The sequence below is a fragment of the Podarcis bocagei genome (genome assembly GCF_964188305.1).
Source record: "Podarcis bocagei genome assembly, chromosome: 15".
Classification (NCBI taxonomy): Eukaryota; Metazoa; Chordata; class Lepidosauria; order Squamata; family Lacertidae; genus Podarcis; species Podarcis bocagei.
Genome location: NC_138141.1, coordinates 10,585,654 through 10,608,237, shown reverse-complemented (window position 1 = coordinate 10,608,237; position 22,584 = coordinate 10,585,654). Strand labels below are relative to the sequence as shown.

The window sequence follows — 22,584 nt, the reverse complement described above, 5'->3', positions numbered from 1 at the left end:
ATGGAGGTTCTGGGCTGCTAGAAGACAAGTCCCCTCCTCTCAGCCTCACTGGTGTGGTCCTAAGGAAAGCACAGCAAGACGTTTGGCAACAGTTTGGCTGCAGAAGGTGCTAAAAGAAGGTGTACAAGATGTCTTAGGGACTTCACTCTGGATTTTTGTAAGCTTTACTCCTTAGCCTTTTCCTCTCCTGAATATATCCAACAAGGTAGCAGATACAGATTTTTCCTTGGGGTTTGTTCCCAAAGCCTTTCTCACAAATGAGTACATCCGCAAGACAGCAGAGGTTTAGGATCAGAGCTTTTCTACTCCTAGATGGGCTACCTTCCAAGGTTGAGAAGTCCCATCAGCCTCTCATTTTCCTCTGCAGCATGGGCAGTAACCATCTTCTTGACTGTTGGACCCTATACAGTGGTACCTCGGTTTTCGAATGCCTCCATACTTGAACATTTTGGAACTTGAACACTGAAAACCCAAAAGTAAGTGCCTCGGTTTTCAAACGCACCTCAGAACTCGAACAGGAAACGCGGCTTCCATTTTGAGTTTTCCGTATTGAGGCTTGTGTTTTGAGGCTTTCACTTTCGGTTTTCGGACATTTCGGAACTCAAACGGACTTCCAGAACGGATTATGTTCGAAAACCGAGGTACCACTATATCATTCTCATCCACTCAATCTGCCAGAGCCTGTCTTCACATGCAGGGGAAGTCCGTAACTTTGCCCTACCTAAAGACGCCAAAAATTGAACTCAGAATCTTTTGCATGTAAAACCTGTGCTCTACAAGTTGAGGTAGAGTTCTGCCATAAACTGCATTTTCATTGCATTCAAAGGCCGAACCACAACATTTTGTTGGGAAAATGATATCTCTCACTCCCCCCTTCTCCCATCACCTCCACTAGGTGCAGGGGATACTACTCAGTTGATTCTTTTATCCAAGCAAACTGTTAAGGGTGCAGGGAGTTTTTGGGAGACCCCTATTGCCCCACAGTGCTACAATTCCCAGAGTTTCCTGGGCAGAGGAATTGATTGTTAAGCTACTCTGGGAATTTTAGCTCCGTGAGGTGAACAGCGGTCTCCTAACTTCTCTCAGCACCCTTAGCAAACTCCTAGGGTTCCTTTTAGGAGGACACCATGACTGTTTAAAGTAGTAGTATAATACTGCATTAAATGCATAGTGCAGATGGGGCCTAGGTGATCTCTGACGTCCCTTCCAAACTGATGATCGTTGCAAGAGGAATACAAGGGGTGGAGAGACCGTATAACAACTTTCAGCTACAAGTTCTGCAACACGTGGGCTCTGCTCTGACCACCCTCCTGCGCTGACCTCTTGGGAACACAAAGCCAAACAATAAAGTCATCGCCTAATTGAGCGAGGGCTGGAAATATCCCTCCTAACAATGTGAGGATTAGGAGGGGGGGGGGGAGAGGAAACCAACCAAACTGAAATCTCCATCAAAGAAGGGAACTGTTCATCAGCCAAACAGAGGAGAGTGTAGTGTGATTCCCTTGGTAGGCCAGATCCACACCACACATTTAATGCACTATTATACTGCTTGAACAGTCATAGAAAATCCTGGGAACTCTAACGGTGCTCACTTCAGAGAGCTACAATTCCCAGCACCCATTGTTGTTGTTGTTGATGATGCTCTATGGAACACACACACACACACACACACATATATGGTGTGGATTTGAACATAGAGAGCTGACTTCTGTATAAACCCAGCCAGGCTTGACTTTGATCCAGTGCCATTCAGCACATCGAGCCAATTGCATCCAGCGCAGCCCTAACACTGAGTCACCTCGAGTTTCCAGCAGTTTGAAGCTAATGCCGCTTAATTGCTAGGCACAGAGGCACTTGTGACCGCACCACCAGAGCTGCGCACAATCAGCCACTATCAGATTGCGGGACTTGGGCTTGGCTGCCGTGCTCTCTTGCTCTCTCTCTCTCTTCCCCTCCCCCCGCCCCCGCCTTCTTCCTTAAATAAAATAAAATAAAATTCTCATATGAGGAGCTGAAAGGAAAACAGACAATTATTTTCTCAAGCACACTCGAATCCACTTGGATAAATAATAGCTCCAGAAACAGGGCTGCTAAAACAATAAACTTCCTCTCTGCGCCCAACCAAAAAAGGATGTGAAGTGATGCTTGCCTCCCTCGGTCAGAAAGCAGCCGGTGGTATGGAGACGTGCAGCAAATGAAGAGAGAGAGAGAGAGAGTAAGCCCCCCCTACCCCCCCGCCTCCCAAAAGCAGAAGATGGGAGTTGAGAAAGGAAGCAAGACAAAAAGAGAGAGAGTGTGTGTGCGTTTCTGCTTCAAGCTACCTCCCTCTCTCAGCTCTTTCTGTTGTTGCTAATACTGCAGTAATTAAAAGCACATGCTGAAGGTCTAACAGGATACAGGCCGCTTGGCGCATGCAGAGAGTGGACGGACTTTCTTAGGACGGTTTTGGGTGGGGTGAACTTATGAAAGAAAGCCAATTTCTTTATCCCCCTTTAACAAAGATTTGGCGGATAGGTTCTTGTTCTCCATTAAAACACGACAGTACCAATGTCTGGGGTGAGGAAAGAATTCCTCTTCTACGCCAGCTGGTGAACAACCCCGGTTGGCGTGTTGCGAGGCAGGGAGAGAAGGAGAGGGCACATTTTCCTGTTTGTGCAGCTGCGAGCTGGTGGGGGCAGGAGTTGGTTTGTGTTCCTGAGCCACAGGAACATTTACTACTACATGAGGGGTCGGGCACCTCAGCCCCAGGGGCCAAATACGACCCGTCAGACCTTTCTTCCTGGTCCTTGGGCCTCTCCCCGGACCAGTGGCGTAGCGTGGGTTGTCAGCACCCGGGGCAAAGCAAGTAATTTGCGCCCCCTAACCCGTGGATTTGCGCCCCCTAACCCTAACCCCCAGATGTTGCGCCCGGTGCAGCCGGCCCCCCTGCACCCCCCACGCTACGCCACTGCCCCGGACCACACCCCTCATTGCCCCATCTCCACATTCCCAAGTGCTTTTGTCTGTAAGGAATGCATCCCTGAACTGTGATAACCCCTCTTGCTTGTTCGGATGGGGCACACAGCAGTGTAAGTGTGAAGAAGCCTCTGGCTTTTCTGTGGCAAGAATGTCGCCTGTCATGCAAAGATAAGAATTGCACCCGCAAGCTGCAAAAACCATAAAGACATATGTAGGGCAAAGAATGAAATACAGATGGACCCAAAATTAGCATTGTCATCAATCTTTTGTAGCCAAGATTTCAGAATCGCATATAAGGCAAAATGCTTAGATTTATTCATTCATTTACCGTATTTAAGTTGGGAATTGCTGGACAAAACCCTAAAGATCTATCGTTAGAAGCATGGTATAACAAAGTATGGGCAATTCTGCTGGAAGGAAAACTGACTAGTCAAGTTTGGGCAAAAAGACAACAAAAGGAAATAAATTGCATTAGGGAGATTTCCTACCACAGAGATTTCCACCTCTCACGGTGTGTGGGTGTACACGTGTGAATAGAACTAGATCTCCTTGGTTTTACCTGTGTACTGAGCTTTCTACCTCCTACATCCACCCTTTGCTCCTGTAAAGAGATGTCCCTTTACAGAAGCAAAAAAGGTACACCGCGTATACAACCCACTAACCAAATCTCCATTTCCTTTTCTTACCACTCCTTCCCTTACTTCCAGATGATTGCAGCGAACCTTTCCAAAAAGGAAGGGAGTGAACGCCATAAGGGCCACCTTTGCTTTGAACAAGGATAAAGTTGTGTCTTAGCTGGTACAGGAGCTGGCCAATTGGTGCTGTGCTGCAAAACCAGAATAATAGGTCCTGTCTCAGCCCAATCCAAAAGAGAAATTTTTTAAAGTGCATCTAATTTTTGTGCCTGGGATGCTATGAGGGGCAAAGAGATGAAAAGAGACTCTCATATATATATATTCTCAACACCACGCATAATTGCACAGAAACACTGGAAAACAAGCATACACTGAGCCAGACAGAACATTGGCCTGTCTAGCTCAGCATTGTCTACAGTGACTGGCTGCAGCTCATCAGAGTTGCAGGCATAGGGCCTGCCAGGGCTTGAAACAGGAGCCTTCTGGAGATGTTCTAGTACAGTGGAACCTTGGGTTGTAAACGTGATCCGTGCGGGAGGCAAATTCGCAACCCACAGCGTTCGCAATCTGCAGCTCCGCTTCTGTGCATGCACAAAGCGTGATTTAGCGCTTCTCCACATGCACGAGCGCCGAAACCCAGAAGTAACCTGTTTTGGTACTTCTGGGTTCAGTGCGGTCCATAACCTGAAAACGCGCAACCCACAGCGTTCGCAACCCGAGGTATGACTGTACTGATTTACAGCCCTGTAGCTTATTTCTCTTGGGAGAAAAGCAATGACAAACCTAGACAGCATCTTAAAAAGCAGAGACATCATCTTGCCAACAAAGGTCCGTATAGTTAAAGCTATGGTTTTCCCGGTAGTGATGTATGGAAGTGAGAGCTGGACCATAAAGAAGGCTGATCGGCAAAGAATTGATGCTTTTGAATTATGGTGCTGGAGGAGACTCTTGAGAGTCCCATGGACTGCAAGAAAATCAAATTCTTAAGGAAATCAGCCCTGAGTGCTCACTGCAAGGACAGATCCTGAAGCTGAGGCTCCAATACTTTGGCCACCTCATGAGAAGAGAAGACTCCCTGGAAAAGACCCTGATGCTGGGAAAGATTGAGGGCACAAGGAGAAGGGGACGACAGAGGACAAGATGGTTGGACAGTGTTCTCGAAGCTACCAGCATGAGTTTGACCAAACTGCGGGAGGCAGTGGAAGACAGGAGTGCCTGGCGAGCTCTGGTCCATGGGGTCACGAAGAGTCGGACACAACTAAACGACTAAACAACAACAACAAAGCTTATTTCCAGGTGGGATTCAATCAGATGCTGGCAAATTCAGGCTGTGTGACTATAATTGATTCTGCAGCAAACTCACTTCCTTAATTGATTCTGGAACAAACCCACTTCCTTAAACGTTTGAGCTTTTTGCAGTAGGAAAATGCATTACAAAGTGTCAGATTAACACAAGCCTTTGATACAACATCCTCACATCTTCCCCACAAATAAGAATGAAGGTGCATGAAATAGCTGACACCACGTGATCTCTCTACAAAGAAATCAGGACAAACACTCAACAAACTGGTCCCCTAAAATTCCCATTGCTAGAGCTGTAGTGCAACCGCAAACTACAGAGTCTTCCTGCAATTTGTTTTCCCTGCTTCTCCAACAAAGGCAATTGTTAGGAAGATGGGATTTGCATCTGACCAAAATAGCCCAACAGTTAACACTGTATGGATGTGGCAGCAAAGGGAAAAGTCCACACACTTGTGACAGCAAAGAAGAGGAAAGATTATGAGCAGATAGTTCCAACAGTTGCCTGCCAGGTCTGTGTATTCATTCATTCAAACAATTTATATACTACAATACTCTCCAAGTGGCTAACAAAGCAAAAAGGTTTGTTGTTGTTGTTGTTGTTGTTGTTGTTGTTGTTGTTGTTTAAAATCCAGTTCAAGGTATAAAATCAAACTTCAGTTAAAATGCCTGCTGGATTTATTTATTTTTTTAAAGGTCTTCACTGGGTGCCAGAAATTCATTGGACTGATTCCGACTGGAAAGGACCTCCATATAATTGGGCCCACAATACAAAATGCTCCTGGTCAGTATGAGCAACATATCTGAGCCATTGGGAACCACTAACTGTGACTCCCTCAAAGACCTCAGTGATCAGGCAGGGTTAAAAAGGGTTAGGGGGTCCTTAAGGTATCTTGGACCCCAAGTGATAAGGGCCCTGAACATTAATGCAAGAGCCTCAAACCTGGCCCGGTCATGTATGGGCAGACTTTTGAGCACTGGAGTTGTGTACTGGCAATCCCATTGGTGCCCGTCTATCCTGGGAGACAATTAAGAGTGTGCCTTTGGGGGTCAAGAGAGTTGGAGAGTTACAGCACCTGCTATGGCTGTAGAGACAGGGAAGAGGTGTGAATTGCCTCAGCTGAAACTCTATACCAGGCACGTCCAGCTGGTCAATCGCGATCTACTGGCCGATCGTGGAGTGTTCCTTGTCAACAACTCTGGTCCATCCCCCCTAGAAGAAGCTCAGTGACAATGGGTAGATCACTGCCAGATTTATTATACCCAGAGTAGATTGCAGTCTCCAGAGAGTTGGATGTGGCTGCTCTATAGACACTGCCCAGGCTTGCTGCTAACACAGAGGTTTGACTTCACCCCTGGAGGCGCACTCCATTGTCTCTCGAGACGGATACTAACAACAACAGGGGCACATGAAGGCATCCAGTTTCACTGGTGTAGATGTGCCATGGCATTTCTTCTCGCTGCACTCCTTCCACCCATCGTTCTTCTTCTGGTCACCACCGTGAACGATTGTCTCCAGGCACTGCAGTTGCCTGCAAGGGATTCCTACATGGCCACATTGATGTTGCCAGCCTTAATGTCACATTTGCAAACATCTTTGTAACGCAGAGTTGGTCTGCCAATGGGCCTGGTGCCTGAAGCCAGCTCCCGGCAGAGCTCGTCCTTGGGGGTCCTGACGTCTTCCATCTGTGGGCATGACCGAGCCAGTGTAGATGTTGCTGATGATAAGTCTGTCCCCATTCATGGTCAAACCACAGCATTTTGCATGAGCTGGAGCTTCTCACATGGGTGCAGAAGAGCATTAGGGAAAGACTCTGCCAGAAGGAAAATCCACGCTTTTCCTGGCTTGGCAGAGTTGGAGCACAGAGAAAGATTTCTTCCTCTCCAGTGCAAGGCTCTACTACTCATTCAGCAACGACAGAACATTTCTTCTGCTGTTTGACAGAATTCCACAACACTTATTGAGTCTATGGTTTTGAAACTGATTTGAACATTTTAAACAGAACTATTTTAATATTTTGTTGGAAGCCGGCCAGAGTGGCTGGGGAAGCCCAGCCAGATGGGTGGAGTATGTATGTATGTATGTATGTATGTATGTATGTATGTATGTATGAATAAATAAAATAAATAAATATAATAATAATTAGGTAAAATCTCTTCTAGCAGAGATTCAACTGGCATCAGCACTTTTTGACTTTCATGAAGACTTTGTTTATGCTGACAGGCCTAATCCTGTCCTTAATGCCAGTCATTGTAATAAATGCTCTGTACCGGTTTTAATGTACCCCCTCCAAAAAATAGTTTGTATTTTGCTGCTAACCACCCTGATATTTAATAACAGAGCAATATATACATGCATTTATAAACAAACAAACAATGTAAAAACCAACAGGAACATAGAAAGCTGCCTTATAGATTTCAGTTCTCACATAACCATAAGCTATGGCATGGGTAGGCAACCTAAGGCCCAGGGGTTGGATCCGGCTCAATCACCTTCTCACGGACAGTCCAGGAATCAGCGTGTTTTTACATGAGTTTTTACATGTGTGCTTTTATTTAAAATGCATCTCTGGGTTATTTGTGGGGTTTAGGAATTCGTTCATTCCCCCCCCCCCCAAAAATATAGTCCGGCCCACCACATGGTCTGAGGGTCGGTGGACCGGCCCACGGCTGAAAAGGGTTACTGACACCTGAGCTATGGTATATGGCCAGGTGAGAAACCTCAGGAAAAGAGGCCTTCTGTCTGGCCCTCAGGAATCTCCCCTGGCGACACACCCTCCTCTGCCCTGCTTCACACCCTCAGATGCTTTGGCAGGGCTGGGATGTAGCGTCCTTGGAGAATTGAGAAGAAAACAGAAGAAGGAGAGGAAATGGCGAGAGTTCACTTATTCGTCCCATCTCTGGAGCAGAAATCAATACAGCTAATACAATAGTTTTTTTGCTGTTGCAGTTGCTTTCAATCCACAAAAAACAACATAATTGATTCACACACATACACCCTTAAATTGTGTTTACTATGAACTGAAATGAACGGGGTGAAACAATGCAATCGCAATGTAACTTATTTACGGTAATTGACACAATTAATTACATCCATTATGGCGGTTAACTAATTTCACCAGAACAGACAGCAGGACGAAATAACACTGTTTCTGGCAGAGGATGAACTGCAGCAGAATGGAAACAGTGCTGCTACATGTGACGAATACAGGGCAGAACAGAAAACCATGCCCTCTTTCATGCCTAGATAAAGCGTCACACCACTTGTCCCATTCATTTCCCCTCTGGCCACACCCACCAAAGGCAAGCAGCCCGCAGAAGGGGGCCTATGAAGGATGGGGGCCCTCAGGCTAAGAAAGGTGTCCCATCCCTACCCATCGTGCTTCTCTGGATCAAACAGCTGCCTGATCATTAAGAAGGGCATTTAGGAGAGACTGAAGGGCACTTTGTGAAATGACCCCCTGCCCAAAGACTGACTGCAAGCGGAGCCAAGACACACATCTTTTATGAGCAAGATCAGCCCTCCATCCAACAGTAAGGTCAAATTTGTGGCTTTGCATCCTCTTCTCCCTAAATTATGCCCAGAAACCATTTCATGAAGTGGAACTGAGCTAGAATATTTTTTAAGTGCCTGTGGGAGGGTCCTTGAGGCTTGCAACCATTATGTGGCTACATGTGGCTTTTCTTCTGTGCCAGAACTTTTCTTTTTGGGAGTGGGGAGGTGTTGGCCAGCATTCACATTGCCCAGCAATCATGGTGCAAATGACTCAGGGATTTTCCTGAATCGGCTGTCTTCTGACATGCCAGCTCCCTCACCTCCCAGGATACAGCTGGTTAGGAATCTAATCCCTCCACCACCACAGACTGGCTCTTAGAACATGCAGAAAAACCACTTTTGTTGTGATCCACTAACATTGCTGGTGGTGAAAGGTTTGCCCAGGTGGAAGCCCGATTCCCAGTGCATTTCCAGCTGCACTGGCTCCCGGTGGAGTACAGGGTCAGATTTAAGGTGCTGGTTTTGACCTTTAAAGCCCTTCACGGCCTAGGACCCTCGTACCTACGGGACCGCCTCTCCCGGTATGCCCCACGGATGACCTTAAGGTCCATAAATAGTAACACCCTAGAGGTCCCTAAGGAAGTCAGATTAGCTTCAGCCAGAGCCAGGGCCTTTTCAACACTGGCGCCAGCCTGGTGGAACGCTCTGTCTCATGAGACCAGGGCCCTGCGGGATCTGATTTCTTTCCGCAGGGCCCGTAAGACAGAGTTGTTCCGCCTGGCCTTTGGCTTGGAGCCAATTTGATTCCCTCCCCCCCTTTCTTTTTCCTTTCGCCTCCTGTGATGAGGCTGCATTTTAATGTTTTAATGTTGTATTTTAATCTTGTTTTTTAAGTTGTATTTCAATCAACTTGTTTTTATTATTGGTTGTTAGCCGCCCTGGCAGGGGAGGGCGGGGTATAAATAAATTATTATTATTATTATTAATCAGGTGTGTTAATTTCTTGCCAGCCTGAGAGCCACATTCCCTTCTGGCCATCCTTCCTCGGGCCACATGTCAATGGTGTGAGGCCAGAGGCAAAATTGGGAGGCATAATAAATGTAATTTTTACTTTTGCACAGTAGCCTTGTTTCTGCATAAACTCTTACAAGTGAGTTGCATTGTCGATGACAGCTGCTGCGGGGGGGACCCTGACCAGCACAAGCTCCTATTGCACACCTTGCCTCAAAATGGTGGAGGATCAGGAAGCTGGGCCCATTTTACAGACAGAAGCATTTCATGCTCTGCCCCAAAAGCCACATGGAGCCAGTCAGCATCTCTGTTCATTTTGGGTTCTCTCAGTTTTGCATTTTTTTCTGTCTTGAATTCAGTTCTCCACATTTCCACATCAGTTTGTGATTTTCTTTTTAAGTCCTCATAAAAGTTTGTCTGTATTTTGGTGCAAATTTCTCTTAATATACATGTGTCCATGTGCAATTTTGCTTAATATACACATATCTGTAGAGCAGATTCCCCTCATGTATAATGAAATTTTGAATGTTATTTTCACTGATGTATGTCTGTTTGTGCACACTTTACACTAGGGCATGCATTTTGGTACACATTACTTCACTGCAGAACTGCACTGCAAATTTCAGAGAACAGCAGATTTTGAAGGAGGGCTGCATTTCAGTTCTTCTATTGTTTCAGAGAGTTAAATGCAAACTGAATCACATTTCTCCCGCTTCCCTGGTGCCAAGCTTTAGAAGAACTATCCCTCAGAAGCAAGCTTGCTCTGGCACGCAAGAAGTCACACTATTCTTGCATCCTGGCCATAGTGGCAGAAGACCCATCATCAACAGTCTCTCAGGATTTGCAAAAGCCAATTCCTACATTTTCTCTCTCCCCACACACAAAAGAAAAGCTCATAGCCCAATAAACAAGCAAACATGCAAACAAGCAAGCAAGCAAGCAAGCAAGCAAGCAAACAAACAAACAAACAAACAAACAAACAAACAAACAGCCGGAAATTCATCAAGAATGTATCAGGCAAGAGAAAGACACAAAACAGGCCTCAGTTCAAGTAGGCCTGGAAATTGGTCGTAAGATGAAGCTATCTTCTTTTGCCTCCCACCCCTCTCCCCGCCCACCAACAGTACCTAACCCCTCCTAGACAATACGCAATTTCAGAGCAATCACGCTGCGTCCATAAACGAGGCCGGGCTCAAGAATTCCACATCTGGAAGAGGTTTGAGCTCTCCTGCGTGATAGACAGCGCGGCTGGCTATGACCTTATACAGCTATCTGTCTCTTGTTAGGAATACAGTACTTTTTCCATTAAGCTATTAGCACAGAGGTCAGCCAGAGAAGGAGGGAATTAAAGCCTTGTTAATACATGCCCAGATAGGTCCTGCAACCTCACAGCAACTCCAGACAAGACATCGCAATCTGCCTGATGGGCAGGACCAACAGCAGCACGCCAGCCCTGTGTAGGCCCAGATCTTGCAGCTGGAAGAAGATTGTGGCCAATGTCCGTCCCCTCCATTGCAGAAAGAAGCTGGTCTCACTCACTCCAACCATTCCAGATAAGGACGTTCCCCTCTCTCCACCCCAAAATATCCCAGACAGTGGAACTCCCTCCTCACAAAGACGCCTCTGCCACAAACACTTTACATCTTTTGTCAGCTACTAAAGATGCTCTTGCATGGGACGCGGGTGGCGCTGTGGGTAAAAGCCTCAGTGCCTAGGACTTGCCGATCGAAAGGTCGGTGGTTCGAATCCCTGCGGCGGGGTGAGCTCCCGTTGCTCGGTCCCAGCGCCTGCCAACCTAGCAGTTCGAAAGCACCCCTGGGTGCAAGTAGATAAATAGGGACTGCTTACCAGCGGGAAGGTAAACGGCGTTTCCGTGTGCTGCGCTGGCTCACCAGATGCACTTCGTGACCCGGAAGTGTCTCCGGACAGCGCTGGCCCCCGGCCTCTTACGTGAGATGGGCGCACAACCCTAGAGTCGGACACGACTGGCCCGTACGGGCAGGGGTACCTTTACCTTTACCTTTAAAGATGCTCCTGTCTACCTTGGTCTTTGGATGTGAAGCATGTGTTTTTGTGGTCCTTCCTATGAATAGTGTCGTTATCCATTGTATCTGTTTTGTGCTTTTATTGCTGCTTTACAGTTTGTTCATTAATCATTATTTTGTAATTGTACTCTCCTTCATGCAACTTGCCTTTGAGTCAAGGGAAGGAACACCAGAAATTAAAAAAAAATATTCTGGCTTATCATAGTTTATCTGGAATGAGCAGTGTATTGGTGCACCATTGGTGCCCGACTGATACCACTTCACTCCTTGCATGAGCAGGATGAACAAACCAGGAATCCTTGGCTGTCCGTTGCATCCAGACTAGAGGCAGTGGTTTGTTCCCCTCTAACAAGCCTTGGGGATGCGGGTGGCGCTGTGGGCTAAACCACAGGGCCTAGGGCTTGCCGATCAGAAGGTCAGTGGTTTGAATCCCCGCAACGGGGTGAGCTCCATTTGCTCGGTTCCTGCTCCTGCCAACCTAGCAGTTTGAAAGCATGCCAAAAAGTGCAAGTAGATAAATAGGTACCGCTCCGGCGGGAAGGTAAATGGTGTTTCCCTGTGCTGCTCTGGTTCGCCAGACCGGCTTAGTCATGCTGGTCACATGACCCAGAAGCTGTTCACCGGCTCCCACGGCCAATAAAGCGAGATGAGCACTGCAAACCCAGAGTCGGCCACGACTGGACCTAACAGTCAGGGGTCCCTTTACCTTTAACAAGGCTTGGTTGCTAGCCAACCTCAAGCCAGGATTTGGTGTTGCCTTCCTGAACACAGCCTGTTAGTGAGTAACAAACCATAGTCTTATCCGCTTAAGGCAGATGAGCGAAGCTTGGCCAAAAGAGCCTGACAAGTCGAATGGGAAAGGATGGAGATGCCACACTGCTGTGCTAGAACTTCAGGCCTTTCCATGAAGCTGATTTGGCTGGCGATTCAGGACAGGCAGAAGGAAGTACTTTTCCCGCATGGCACAGAGCTAGCTGATGAAATTCACTGACAAGCAGTTTGACTGTCGGAGCTTAGATGGCTTCAATAGAGAAATAATGTTTATGGAGACCAGGTCTATCAGTGGCTATTAGCCACAGTAGCTAAATGGAACCTCCAGTCTACCACTGAATCCCAGTTGCCTTTTGGGGAAACAATCCAGATGGGCTGTTGATGGCATGTCCTGCTATTGAGCTTCCCAAAAACATCTTCCTAGCTATTATATGAAGCAGGGTGCTGGCCTTTTAAGTTTGGTCCAGAAGGGCTCTATAATCTTTGTATAGAATCCAGGTTTTGGAAAATTGGAGTGGTGAAATATAATAGTATGAAATGGCCTCCCTTAATCAATATTCCTTTGTCAAATAAACACAAAATCATACAGCAAAGATGCTTTTTGAGGTCTCATCCCAATTTATGGCCGCTATGCTTTCAAGAAACTATGTGTTTTTTCTTTTTCTTTTTTTTTACAATAAAAGGCACAGAGAAGATCTAGTCTTAGCCAACATATTGTATTTGTAGGTGTGGCTGACTCAGAAGTTAGCCACAGTTGCTGTTAAGTTGTGGGTGAACATATCAGACGACACAGCAATTCTTCAAACAGCTCTTGTTTATTCACAGGCCAGAACAGAACTGGGCTGAAGGGTTCAGCCAGCCTGCTTATATAGCGCAACAGTAACCACTTTCTGTAACTATCCAATCACTGAACGTCACTTTCAATCCCTTATTTGCATATGTGGACTTGAGTGAAAACTATCTACAGTATCCCCCTGCTGGCCCAGGGTGAGAACTTCAGTACATAACAGTTGCTAAGAGTCTTTGACAACAAAAAAAGCATGTGGCTCTCACAGCTGGAGAATGCACTGGGCCACCTGTGCAAAAGTAAAGGCTTGTTAACTGGAAAGCAACCTGCAGCAAGAGAATTAGCAAGGATTGAGACACCCACGCCATGTAACTGAAATCGTAAACCTTGTTTTGGAGACATCCAGATAACAGCTTCCTGCCATGGTGCAGAGCCAAACCTGGGGGAAATCTACTGGAGGGAAACCAAGTTCCTTTTCCTCCACCCACTCCCTGCCATAGAGTCATTCCATGGCTTAAATGGCTTTAAAAGGGGATTAGTCAAACGCAGAGAGGAGGACGACGATACCAATGGCTCTCCTATAATTATATACCAATAGCGAACTCATTTGCCACATGGGGATCCTTATGTAGCCAGAACAGAACCATCCGTGCCTCAATGCTTTGCAGAGGCGCACAAACCCAAAAGGAAGGAGGAGGGCCCTAAAACAGCTCAAAGGACAGGTAAAAGGAAGCATTTCTTCACGTAGTGCATAGTTAAACTGTGGAACTCACTCCAGCAGGAGGAAGGGACTCCTACCAACTTTATAAAGGGATTAGATAAATTCATGCAGGTTAAGGCTGTGAATGGCTATAAATGTAGAAACAGGGAAGAAAAGGAATAGAACAGAGATGGGGGGGGGATCCGTTTGTTACTCCCAAATTTCACCTTGCCTCCATTCTCATCACAGATCATCTCCACACTAAACTCTTACCATTCATGTTCTAACACACTCTGAAGACCATTTTCACAAATGTGCTTTAGAGGACAGAGGCACACATCTTGCTTGCTCTGGCTAAAGTTGGTTCTCGGCTGAGCAGAATTTCCACTGATTGCAACAAGCATGAGTTTTTATTTTATCATTATCTTTTCATAGAATCATAGAGTTGGAAGAGACCACAAGGGCCATCGAGTCCAACCCCCTGCCAAGCAGGAAACACCATCAGAGCACTCCTGACATATGGTTGTCAAGCCTCTGCTTAAAGACCTCCAAAGAAGGAGACTCCAACACACTCCTTGGCAGCAAATTCCACTGTCGAACAGCTCTTACTGTCAGGAAGTTCTTCCTAATGTTTAGGTGGAATCTTCTTTCTTGTAGTTTGGATCCATTGCTCCGTGTCCGCTTCTCTGGAGCAGCAAAAAACAACCTTTCTCCCTGCTCTATATGACATCTTTTTATATATTTGAACATGGCTATCATATCACCCCTTAACCTCCTCTTCTCTTTTAAATCCCTCTTTCGGAAACCCAAGCCAAACTGAGAAGTAAAGCAGCAATAAAAATAGGAACCGGAAATGAACTTGGAACACCAGAATAAACATACAATCAGAGGCATTTGAATAGCTGCTGTCTGGCCAAATGATCTAAGCTCAGAAACAATGCAGGGGGCTCTGATTTAGCCCTCCTATTTGTCGTGTTTTATATCTGATCTGGCCCTGCGCAGTATCCTATATCAATTTTAAGGGTTACAGCAGAAGTCAGGCCCTCCAGATCAGCTCTGGCTCCCATCAGCTCCATCCAGTCGGTTGTCCCTAAGGATGGGCAGATCCGACCATTTCAGTTTCTATTGGCTTCTCATTTTCCCAATTTTAATTTTATTTCGCCACATTTCCACATCAGTTTGCCATTTTATTTTTAAGTCCTCATGGAAAGTTCATCAGCATTTTTGCAAAGTGGTTAGCATTTAGTGTGACTCTCACCTAACATGCACGTTTTTGCAAAGCGACTTCCCCCGATCCAATGCATTTTTGTTTTTTATCGTTGTGAACCCTGCAATCCCATCTGACTTGGGGCTGGGGAAGCAGCAGTTACTGTCTGATGAGGGAGAGGATGCCGTCACAGGAAGAACCCTACGAGGGAGAATGGGGTCCCTGCTCCTTTGTCTTTAGAGACTAGGGAGAGGAAAGCAGTCCTGCCAGGAGTGGAGGATAGACAACTGCAGAGGGAAGAGGAGGAGGCTCCCCTTCCCGTCGCCTAGAATCTGGTCCTGCCCAGGGCCATCTTAAGCATATCTGGCACCATGGTGCAAAGCTCCCTCCGGCATTCCCCCCCCCCCCCATTCTCCTGAGTTTTTAGAGAGGACAGCACTGATGGTGGGGCTGGAGGAGGCGGGCAGCAGCTGGAGGGCGGCTCCTCCAGTGGGGAAGAGGTGGAGGCTGAACGTGGCACCTCCCGGCCACTTCGTGCCACGGTGGCCACGGCAGACAGAGGCTCTGGGTGCAGCGCTGCTTCGGCGCAGCATGGTGGAGGCGGGCGAGGGTGGCAAGCTGATGCCAGGAGGCGCCACGTCTAGCCTCCGCCTCTTCCCTGGCGCCCTGCACCACTAGCCCCTATGGGTAAGATACCCCTGGTCCTGGCTGCACTGTTGGGAACAGACCCTTGGAGAAGTACTGTATGTGCCTCCATGTGCACCAGTCTCATAGGGAGAGAGAGTCTCTCGAGTGAGCATGCCCATCTCGCCTTTAAAAGTTGGTGGGAGCAGCATGATCAGTTGCTGGTACATATTTTGAGCTTTCTTCCAATTTCAAATCCTTGGTGTCATTGTTGAACTCTTGTCGTGCCAAGTCTCTTATCTTACTCACATGTAAGGGTCTCTGTCGTCGTTCTTGAAACGGGACCCTGGACAGTTGTTTTCACTAATATATATGCACATATATTACCCCAGCACATCAAGTATTTTTGTGCACATTACTTGGCTGAAGAACTGCGTTGCAAAATCCAAAGAAATGTGAATTCCGAAGGATGGCTGTGTCTCAGAAAGTGCAAACTGAATTGAGTTTCTTCCCCATCCCTAGTTGCATCCCAGCAAAATAGGGAAGGCCACAGGTTTCCCCATCCCTGCTTTCCCAAACGACCTTTAGATGATCTAGCTTCATCAATTTAACTATACTGTAATATTTAGGTTGCAATCCTATACATTACTAAGGTCTCTGAAAGTAATACTTACTGAACTCAGTATGGCCTGCCTGCCTTTGACTGGGGACATATGTGGCACTGTTGCACTGTGTGCTATATAATCATGAAGTCTTGTTAGCAGAACAGAAAGCTAGGAATTATTCCCTTCCTCTCCCCACCCACCCCTTTACAAGACCTGGTCCTGAGAGCAAGGTACTAATTTTTGCGTGCATCGCACCGAGTTCACCAATGTTGAGCCAAAATTCAACTCTGATATTTCCCTGAAGTTTGCGAACACATTGAAAAATAAGCATGCAAGAACACAGTGGCATAATTTTCCCTCCTCCATTAAAGGAAAATTGGCACAAAAGGTTGGTTGACTACTCCACCACCTTCCCCATTTTTGCAAGAGGAAGTGAGAAGTTAGCAACTGCTGTTTTTGGGTATCATCTCTGATTTTCATTACGTGCAATCATCAAGTTTCAAAGAGGGGCAGAATATATTTCAAGCCATAAAAGAGTGACATCTAAGCTCAGCCAAATTGTGTGCATGCTCCTGGCACTTGCAGTCTTACAGCACACTCCTGTAACCACGACTGCTGCAAAGAAGTAAGTCCCATTGAATCCAGTGCAGTTTTAGCCCCATACAAGTGAGATTAGGATTGCAGCCTTACTGCCCAGTTACTGTAATTATTCATTATCTATTTCCTGAAACTTTTATATGCAGCACTTGGAATCCATCTCCCCAAATGGCTTTACATCAGTTTAAATACACAATAAATGATAAAAACAAAGACAACATAAGAAAAAACTACAGCAGTAGGAAAAAATTTTTTAAAAAGCAAAACCCAAAAACTTTAGTACTGTATCCTATTTCCTAGCCCTCGACTTAGGGTTCCCTCCAGACTGGTGGGGTTTTGGGTGGGTGTGTTCTGCAACATATCACTGATGCAATAGTGATGCAACCATGGCGGGTTTAAACTGGACTGTCCACACACGGTTCCACTGCAATGCCTCCCCCATTATTGCCACCTGGTGGGCCACTCATGCTATATATGGTGCACCAAAAGTGGGAAAAGGAAACCAAATAAAAACACTGCAGAACATGAAAAGTTCAAGGTTTCAAACGCAAGTTGTGGAACATGCACTGGTTGGAAATGAGGCATGCCTGTGCGGAAACTTCTGGAAGTACAAAGCAGGTTTGCATAGAATTGCCCCAGTACCATCACCAGCACAAACCTTCATAGCTGCACAATAAAAAGGACATATGGAGGGGACCTTAATTTTAATGTGCTTTAAATTTGTGCTGCAACATCATTTGTTAAGGGCGCTGTTAGAAGGCTCCTCACAAAGCTCCAGTTCCCAGGGCTCTTATCAAATGACAGATCCCAGGAGACTTTAGGGGAAGGCATGGCTGCTGAAAGTGGCATAAGAATGCTTTAAATGGAGGCTGTGGATGAGACCAGAGTCCCTCCCAGACAGTACAAAAATCATGATGCGCACCTAGGATTCTGGGATAAAGAAGCAATGGCTGCTCCCAATCTCTGAAAAAACAAAGTACGGCTTCCTGACACACATGTTGAAAGGAAGATTCCAGAACTGTATTTCAAAAGTTCCTGTGCGCTTCCATTCAAACCTTTATATGCATTGCTGGATCATTTGGAATGAATTGTTCGTGTTGAGCATTGAGTTGGTTTAGAAATCTTTTTAGACTATTGTGAAACGCCTCGTTGGCGACAGCTGCCAAGACTCCAATGTATTTATTTATTTATAAAAATCTATTTCCTACCTATTTCTCCAACGAGTCTCAAGGCAGCTAACTAGGATGGTAACAGAAAGAGAACAAAAGCACAATTGCTTAAAGGCTGGAGGACCTAATATACGCTCAAGTTAGCAATATCAAACACTTTTAAGGAGTTCCTGCAGCAAGAAAACTGAGACAGCAAAGATTAACCAAATGTCTTTTTTAAAAGTTGACAGAAAAAGCTGCAGCCCTCCAGAAGATGTTGCACTCCAAATCCCATCAGCCTCAGTCAGCACAACCAATACAGTGGTACTTCGGGTTACAGCCGCTTCAGGTTACAGACTCCGCTAACCCAGAAATAGTACCTCAGGTTAAGAACTTTGCTTCAGGATGAGAACAAAAGGCGTTCTCTGGCGGCACGGCAGCCCCATTAGCTAAAGTGGTGCTTAAGGTTAAAAACAGTTTCAGGTTAAGAACGGACCTCCAGGACGAATTAAGTTCTAACCCCAGGTACCACTGTGCTCAGGGATGATGGGAGTTGTAGTCCAACAGCATCTAGAAGCATCAATGTACTAGTCAGAGTGTCAGACCTGAGAGACCAGGGCGCAAATGCTCACTTAGCCATGAAACTCACTGGGCAACCTTGGGCCAGTCATTGCCACTCTAACTACAGGGTGATTGTGGGAATTAAAAGGGAGGGGAACATGTACGCCAGAAAATGTGAGATATAAATGCAAATAAATAAATTAGGGGTGCCATGTTTCAAAAGGACACAAAAGTTGTTTGTTTTGGGCAAAATTGTTGAGCTTGCTTTAGTTTTGCCTGAAGCTGTTCAGTTTTCCTTTTTGCGCTCTCTCTCTCCCTCTCCCTGAAATTTTAAAGCTATTTTTAAGGAAATTTGCCAAAATATCCAGCTATGTCCAGGAAATTAAGGACGTATGGCAATCCTAAAACAAATTCCCCTGAACAAGGCCATCCTCACAGCAGAACCACTGAAATCAATGGAATTAGGAACCTATGTGGCAAATGGGACTACTCTGAACATGGCTGCATACACACCAGACATATAAAGCACACCCAGAGCTTTTCCCCAGGGGGAACTCACAGGAACTCAGTTCCTGCACCTCTCAGGTGGGTGCCATTGCCATTTTAAGAGAACAGGGGAGATGTTTGTGGTGAGTTCTGGCACCTCTTTTTCTAGAAAAATAGCACTGAGCATATCTGACTCCACCAAGAGTCCTGGAAACTGTAGTTTGCTAAGCATGCAGTGATTTGTGGCTCTGTGAGGGATAAACGACAGCCTTTAAATGTATGGTGCATATTCAGCCAATGACTAACATTTGATATGACTGCTGTGGAATTGACAAAATGAGAGAATATATCTAGTTGAGGGATTGGGGGACGACGATGACACAGAGATAGACCTTTCAGGGTGCCTGCTTTCAAGGCACAAGAAGAGCCTGCAGGATCAGGCCAGGGGCCCATCTAGTCCAGAATCCTGTTCTCCATATGCCCCAGTGGGAAACCTGAAAGCAGGACATTCTCCTCTCCTGCAGCTTCCAACAGCCTCTGACACAGAGGTGTAAAACTCTGCCCTTAGCAAAGCCAAGGATGTGCCACTGTTGGAGCTGAATTTCCCCCCCTAATAAACGTATTTGTGTGTGTGCAATTTTGCCTATCGTGCACATTTTTGCAAAGCGGATTTCCCTACTATAATGCATTTTTTGTATGTTATTTTCAATAGCAGATACTTTTAAGCCTAGGCGCTGCAAGACTCAACTCTCTGTTTCAAGTTGTTTCCATCTGCCAGCAAGGAGCAAAGGACCAGGGCATCTCAGTTTACAGGTGGTGCCCCTGGGCACAATGGCACCCATTAAGCCTCTGAACTCACTCATCTAAACTGCACTCACTGACACACAAGCACCGCTGCCATGTGGCGGCAAAGGGGGTGGCATTTTCCTCCCTTAGAAGAGCAGGGTGCTTTCCAAATCTCAGATTAATTCTACTGGATCCCATTTTTACCACGATGCCTTGGGAAAGCAAAGTGTGTGTGCAGGGGGTGAGTCAAATTGAGGGAAGCGTGACCTGTTCTGTCCCATCTTGAGAGTCCCATGGACTGCAAGAAGATCAAACCTATCCATTCTGAAGGAAATCAGCCCTGAAGGCTCACTGGAAGAACAGATCCTGAAGCTGAGACTCCAATACTTTGGCCACCTCATGAGAAGAGAAGACTCCCTGGAAAAGACCCTGATGTTGGGAAAGATTGGGGGCACAAGGAGAAGGGGAAGACAGAGGAAGAGATGGCTGGGCAGTGTTCTCGAAGCTACAAACATGAGTCTGACCAAACTGCGGGAGGCAATGGAAGACAGGAGTGCCTGGCGTGCTCTGGCCCATGGGGTCACGAAGAGTCGGATACGACTAAACGACTAAACAACACCACTAATACATACAGTGGTACCTCTGGTTATGAACTTAATTCGTTCCAGAGGTCTGTTCTTAACCTGAAACTGTTCTTAACCTGAGGTACCACTTTAGTTTATGGGCCCTCCCGCTGCTGCCGCACGATTTCTGTTCTTATCCTAGGGCAAAGTTATTAATCCAAGTTACTACTTCCGGGTTAGTGGAGTCTGTAACCCGAGGTGTTTGTAACCCGAGGTACCACTGTATGTACGGTAAGGTTACCAGATGTCCCCGTTTCCTGGGGACAGTCCCCGGATTTACAAATCAGTCCCCTGACAAAATCCCCTGAAGTTGAAAAATGTCCCCGGATTCATTGGGGGGGACGGGGACTGATAACCTTAATGTACAGATGCCTCTAGGCAAGTTAAGATGGTGAGGGACTGAGGTCTCACAGTGCACCCAGCAATTCTGTAAGCGTTTTTTCTTCTTTTTTCTTTTAATGTTCAGGCCTCCAGGACACCCCTTAACACCCCCCCCTGCTTTGGCCATGTGCAAATGTACCCACATATGCCTATCCGACCACTGTGATCTATAAATACTTCTAAATAAAGTGTGGTCCCATTAATATTATTCAGTAACCACAATCTTCACTCCCTCGATGCGCCTGAGCATTCAGATGGCATGTCCCTCAGATGCTCTTTGCTATAATTTGAATAAATCTTGTGGAAGCTAAACATTGGGGCTTCTGGATCACCTGAAAGTCTCCCGAGATTATCCCCAGGTCCTAATAATGATGATGATGATGATGATGATGATGATAATAATAATAATAATAATAATAATAATAATAATAATAATAATAATAATAATAATACTGTAATAATTATCGGAGGATTAAGGTCAGAGGGAGGGGATGGAGTTGAGTTCTTTCATTTCATTTTTTTTGAATTGCAGATTTCAAAAAGTGTGGATTTCTACATTGCTATGTACTTTATTACCAAACTTATCAGTCACTTTAAAAGACACACCCAACAAGTAACTCTAAGAGACCCATGTACAACAAAAAACAGATCCGGCGACAATTTAAGCCAATGAAATTAAGTCAAAAGGATGTGTGTGTGTTTTTTTTCTTTTCTTTTTCTGTAAAAAACAACTCGTTTAAAAATAAATGTATAAAGAATAAATTAGGGTAAGTCAAAAGGAAAATTGTAACAAAGCTGGTTAAATATTTTTGGATATGGGAAGCAGTATAACCTCCGAGGGCGTTCAAAACGCTCCCCAACTGACCACCGCAAACAGATGTCGGACTTTTCCGCTACAGCCTTTCCGCTTTGCACACGCGCAGCCTCTGAGCATGTCCAGAGCGACATCACCGGGATCAGAGCCGGGGCCAATTCTAGTGGGGTCTCTGCCCACCCCACCCCGTGAGATCTCCCGCCCGCCCGCCCGCGCGCAGTCCCCGCCGGCGCTACTCACAGGGTGACGGTGCTGTTGGGCAAGAGCCGGGGCGCCGGCGGCTCGGCCAGCTCCTCGCCGCTGCAGCTCACCCTCTTCCTGGCCGCCGCCAGCCCCTTGGCCCTCTCGCCCACGCACTTGCAGCCGCGCAGCTGGACGGGGCAACTGCGCGCTCCCCCGGAGCACCACAGCGCCGCCAGCAGGAGCAGCGCGGCCGGCCAGAGCATCCTCGACGGCTCCCGGCAGCGGCACCGTCCCAAGCCTGTCAGCCCATCCTTAGCCGGGCTGCGTCCAGTCCCCAGCCCGGGAGGAGCCCAACAGCCGTCGGGGCCCGGAGCGCCGCGCGAGGATCCCTCGAGGGGGCGCCCGGCTCGGAGGAGGAAGGCGCAGCTTCAGAAGCGCAGGCGGCGGCGGCGGCGCGCTGACATGAACCGGGAGGACGTCCGCCGAGCCCCGGATCCGGCCCGGGGGCTCTTCCCGCCCGTCACACCTCCCTCGAAGGGAGCAACGGCCGAGGCGCGCGGCCGTCTGCCCGGAGCTCGGCTGCGTCCGGCGCCTGCCCGCTGCCCGGGGCTGCGCGCTGCATGGCCGAGGGGAACTCTGGGCTCCGGGGCGCCGCCAGTGGGGAATGTCCGGCGGCGGCCTCGGCGCTTGGGATGGGTTGGATCTAGCGGTTTCGGCTGCTCACATTCGCGTCCCTCCCCTCGGTTGCCTGCATGGCCATTCCGGCTTCCCGGCCACCGCGCGGCCCTAGCGCCTCCAGCGCCTTGTCCCTCCGCCAACGCGGAGCCCGGAGTTGGATCGGCAAGTTGGATTCTTTTCTTTCAGGAC

General features: G+C 47.1%; 1 protein-coding gene across 1 annotated transcript in view; it reads right to left on the bottom strand.

The window, feature by feature from the left end:
- Nucleotides 1–22,322, bottom strand: part of ADGRA2 (adhesion G protein-coupled receptor A2) — a 116,335-nt gene extending 94,013 nt beyond the window's left edge. The window contains exon 1 of the mRNA XM_081171611.1: nucleotides 21,775–22,322. Coding sequence (XP_081027737.1) covers nucleotides 21,775–21,980 — 206 coding nt within the window. The 5' untranslated portion in view covers nucleotides 21,981–22,322. The remainder of the gene's footprint in view (nucleotides 1–21,774) is intronic.
- Between the last annotated feature and the right edge of the window lie 262 nt (nucleotides 22,323–22,584).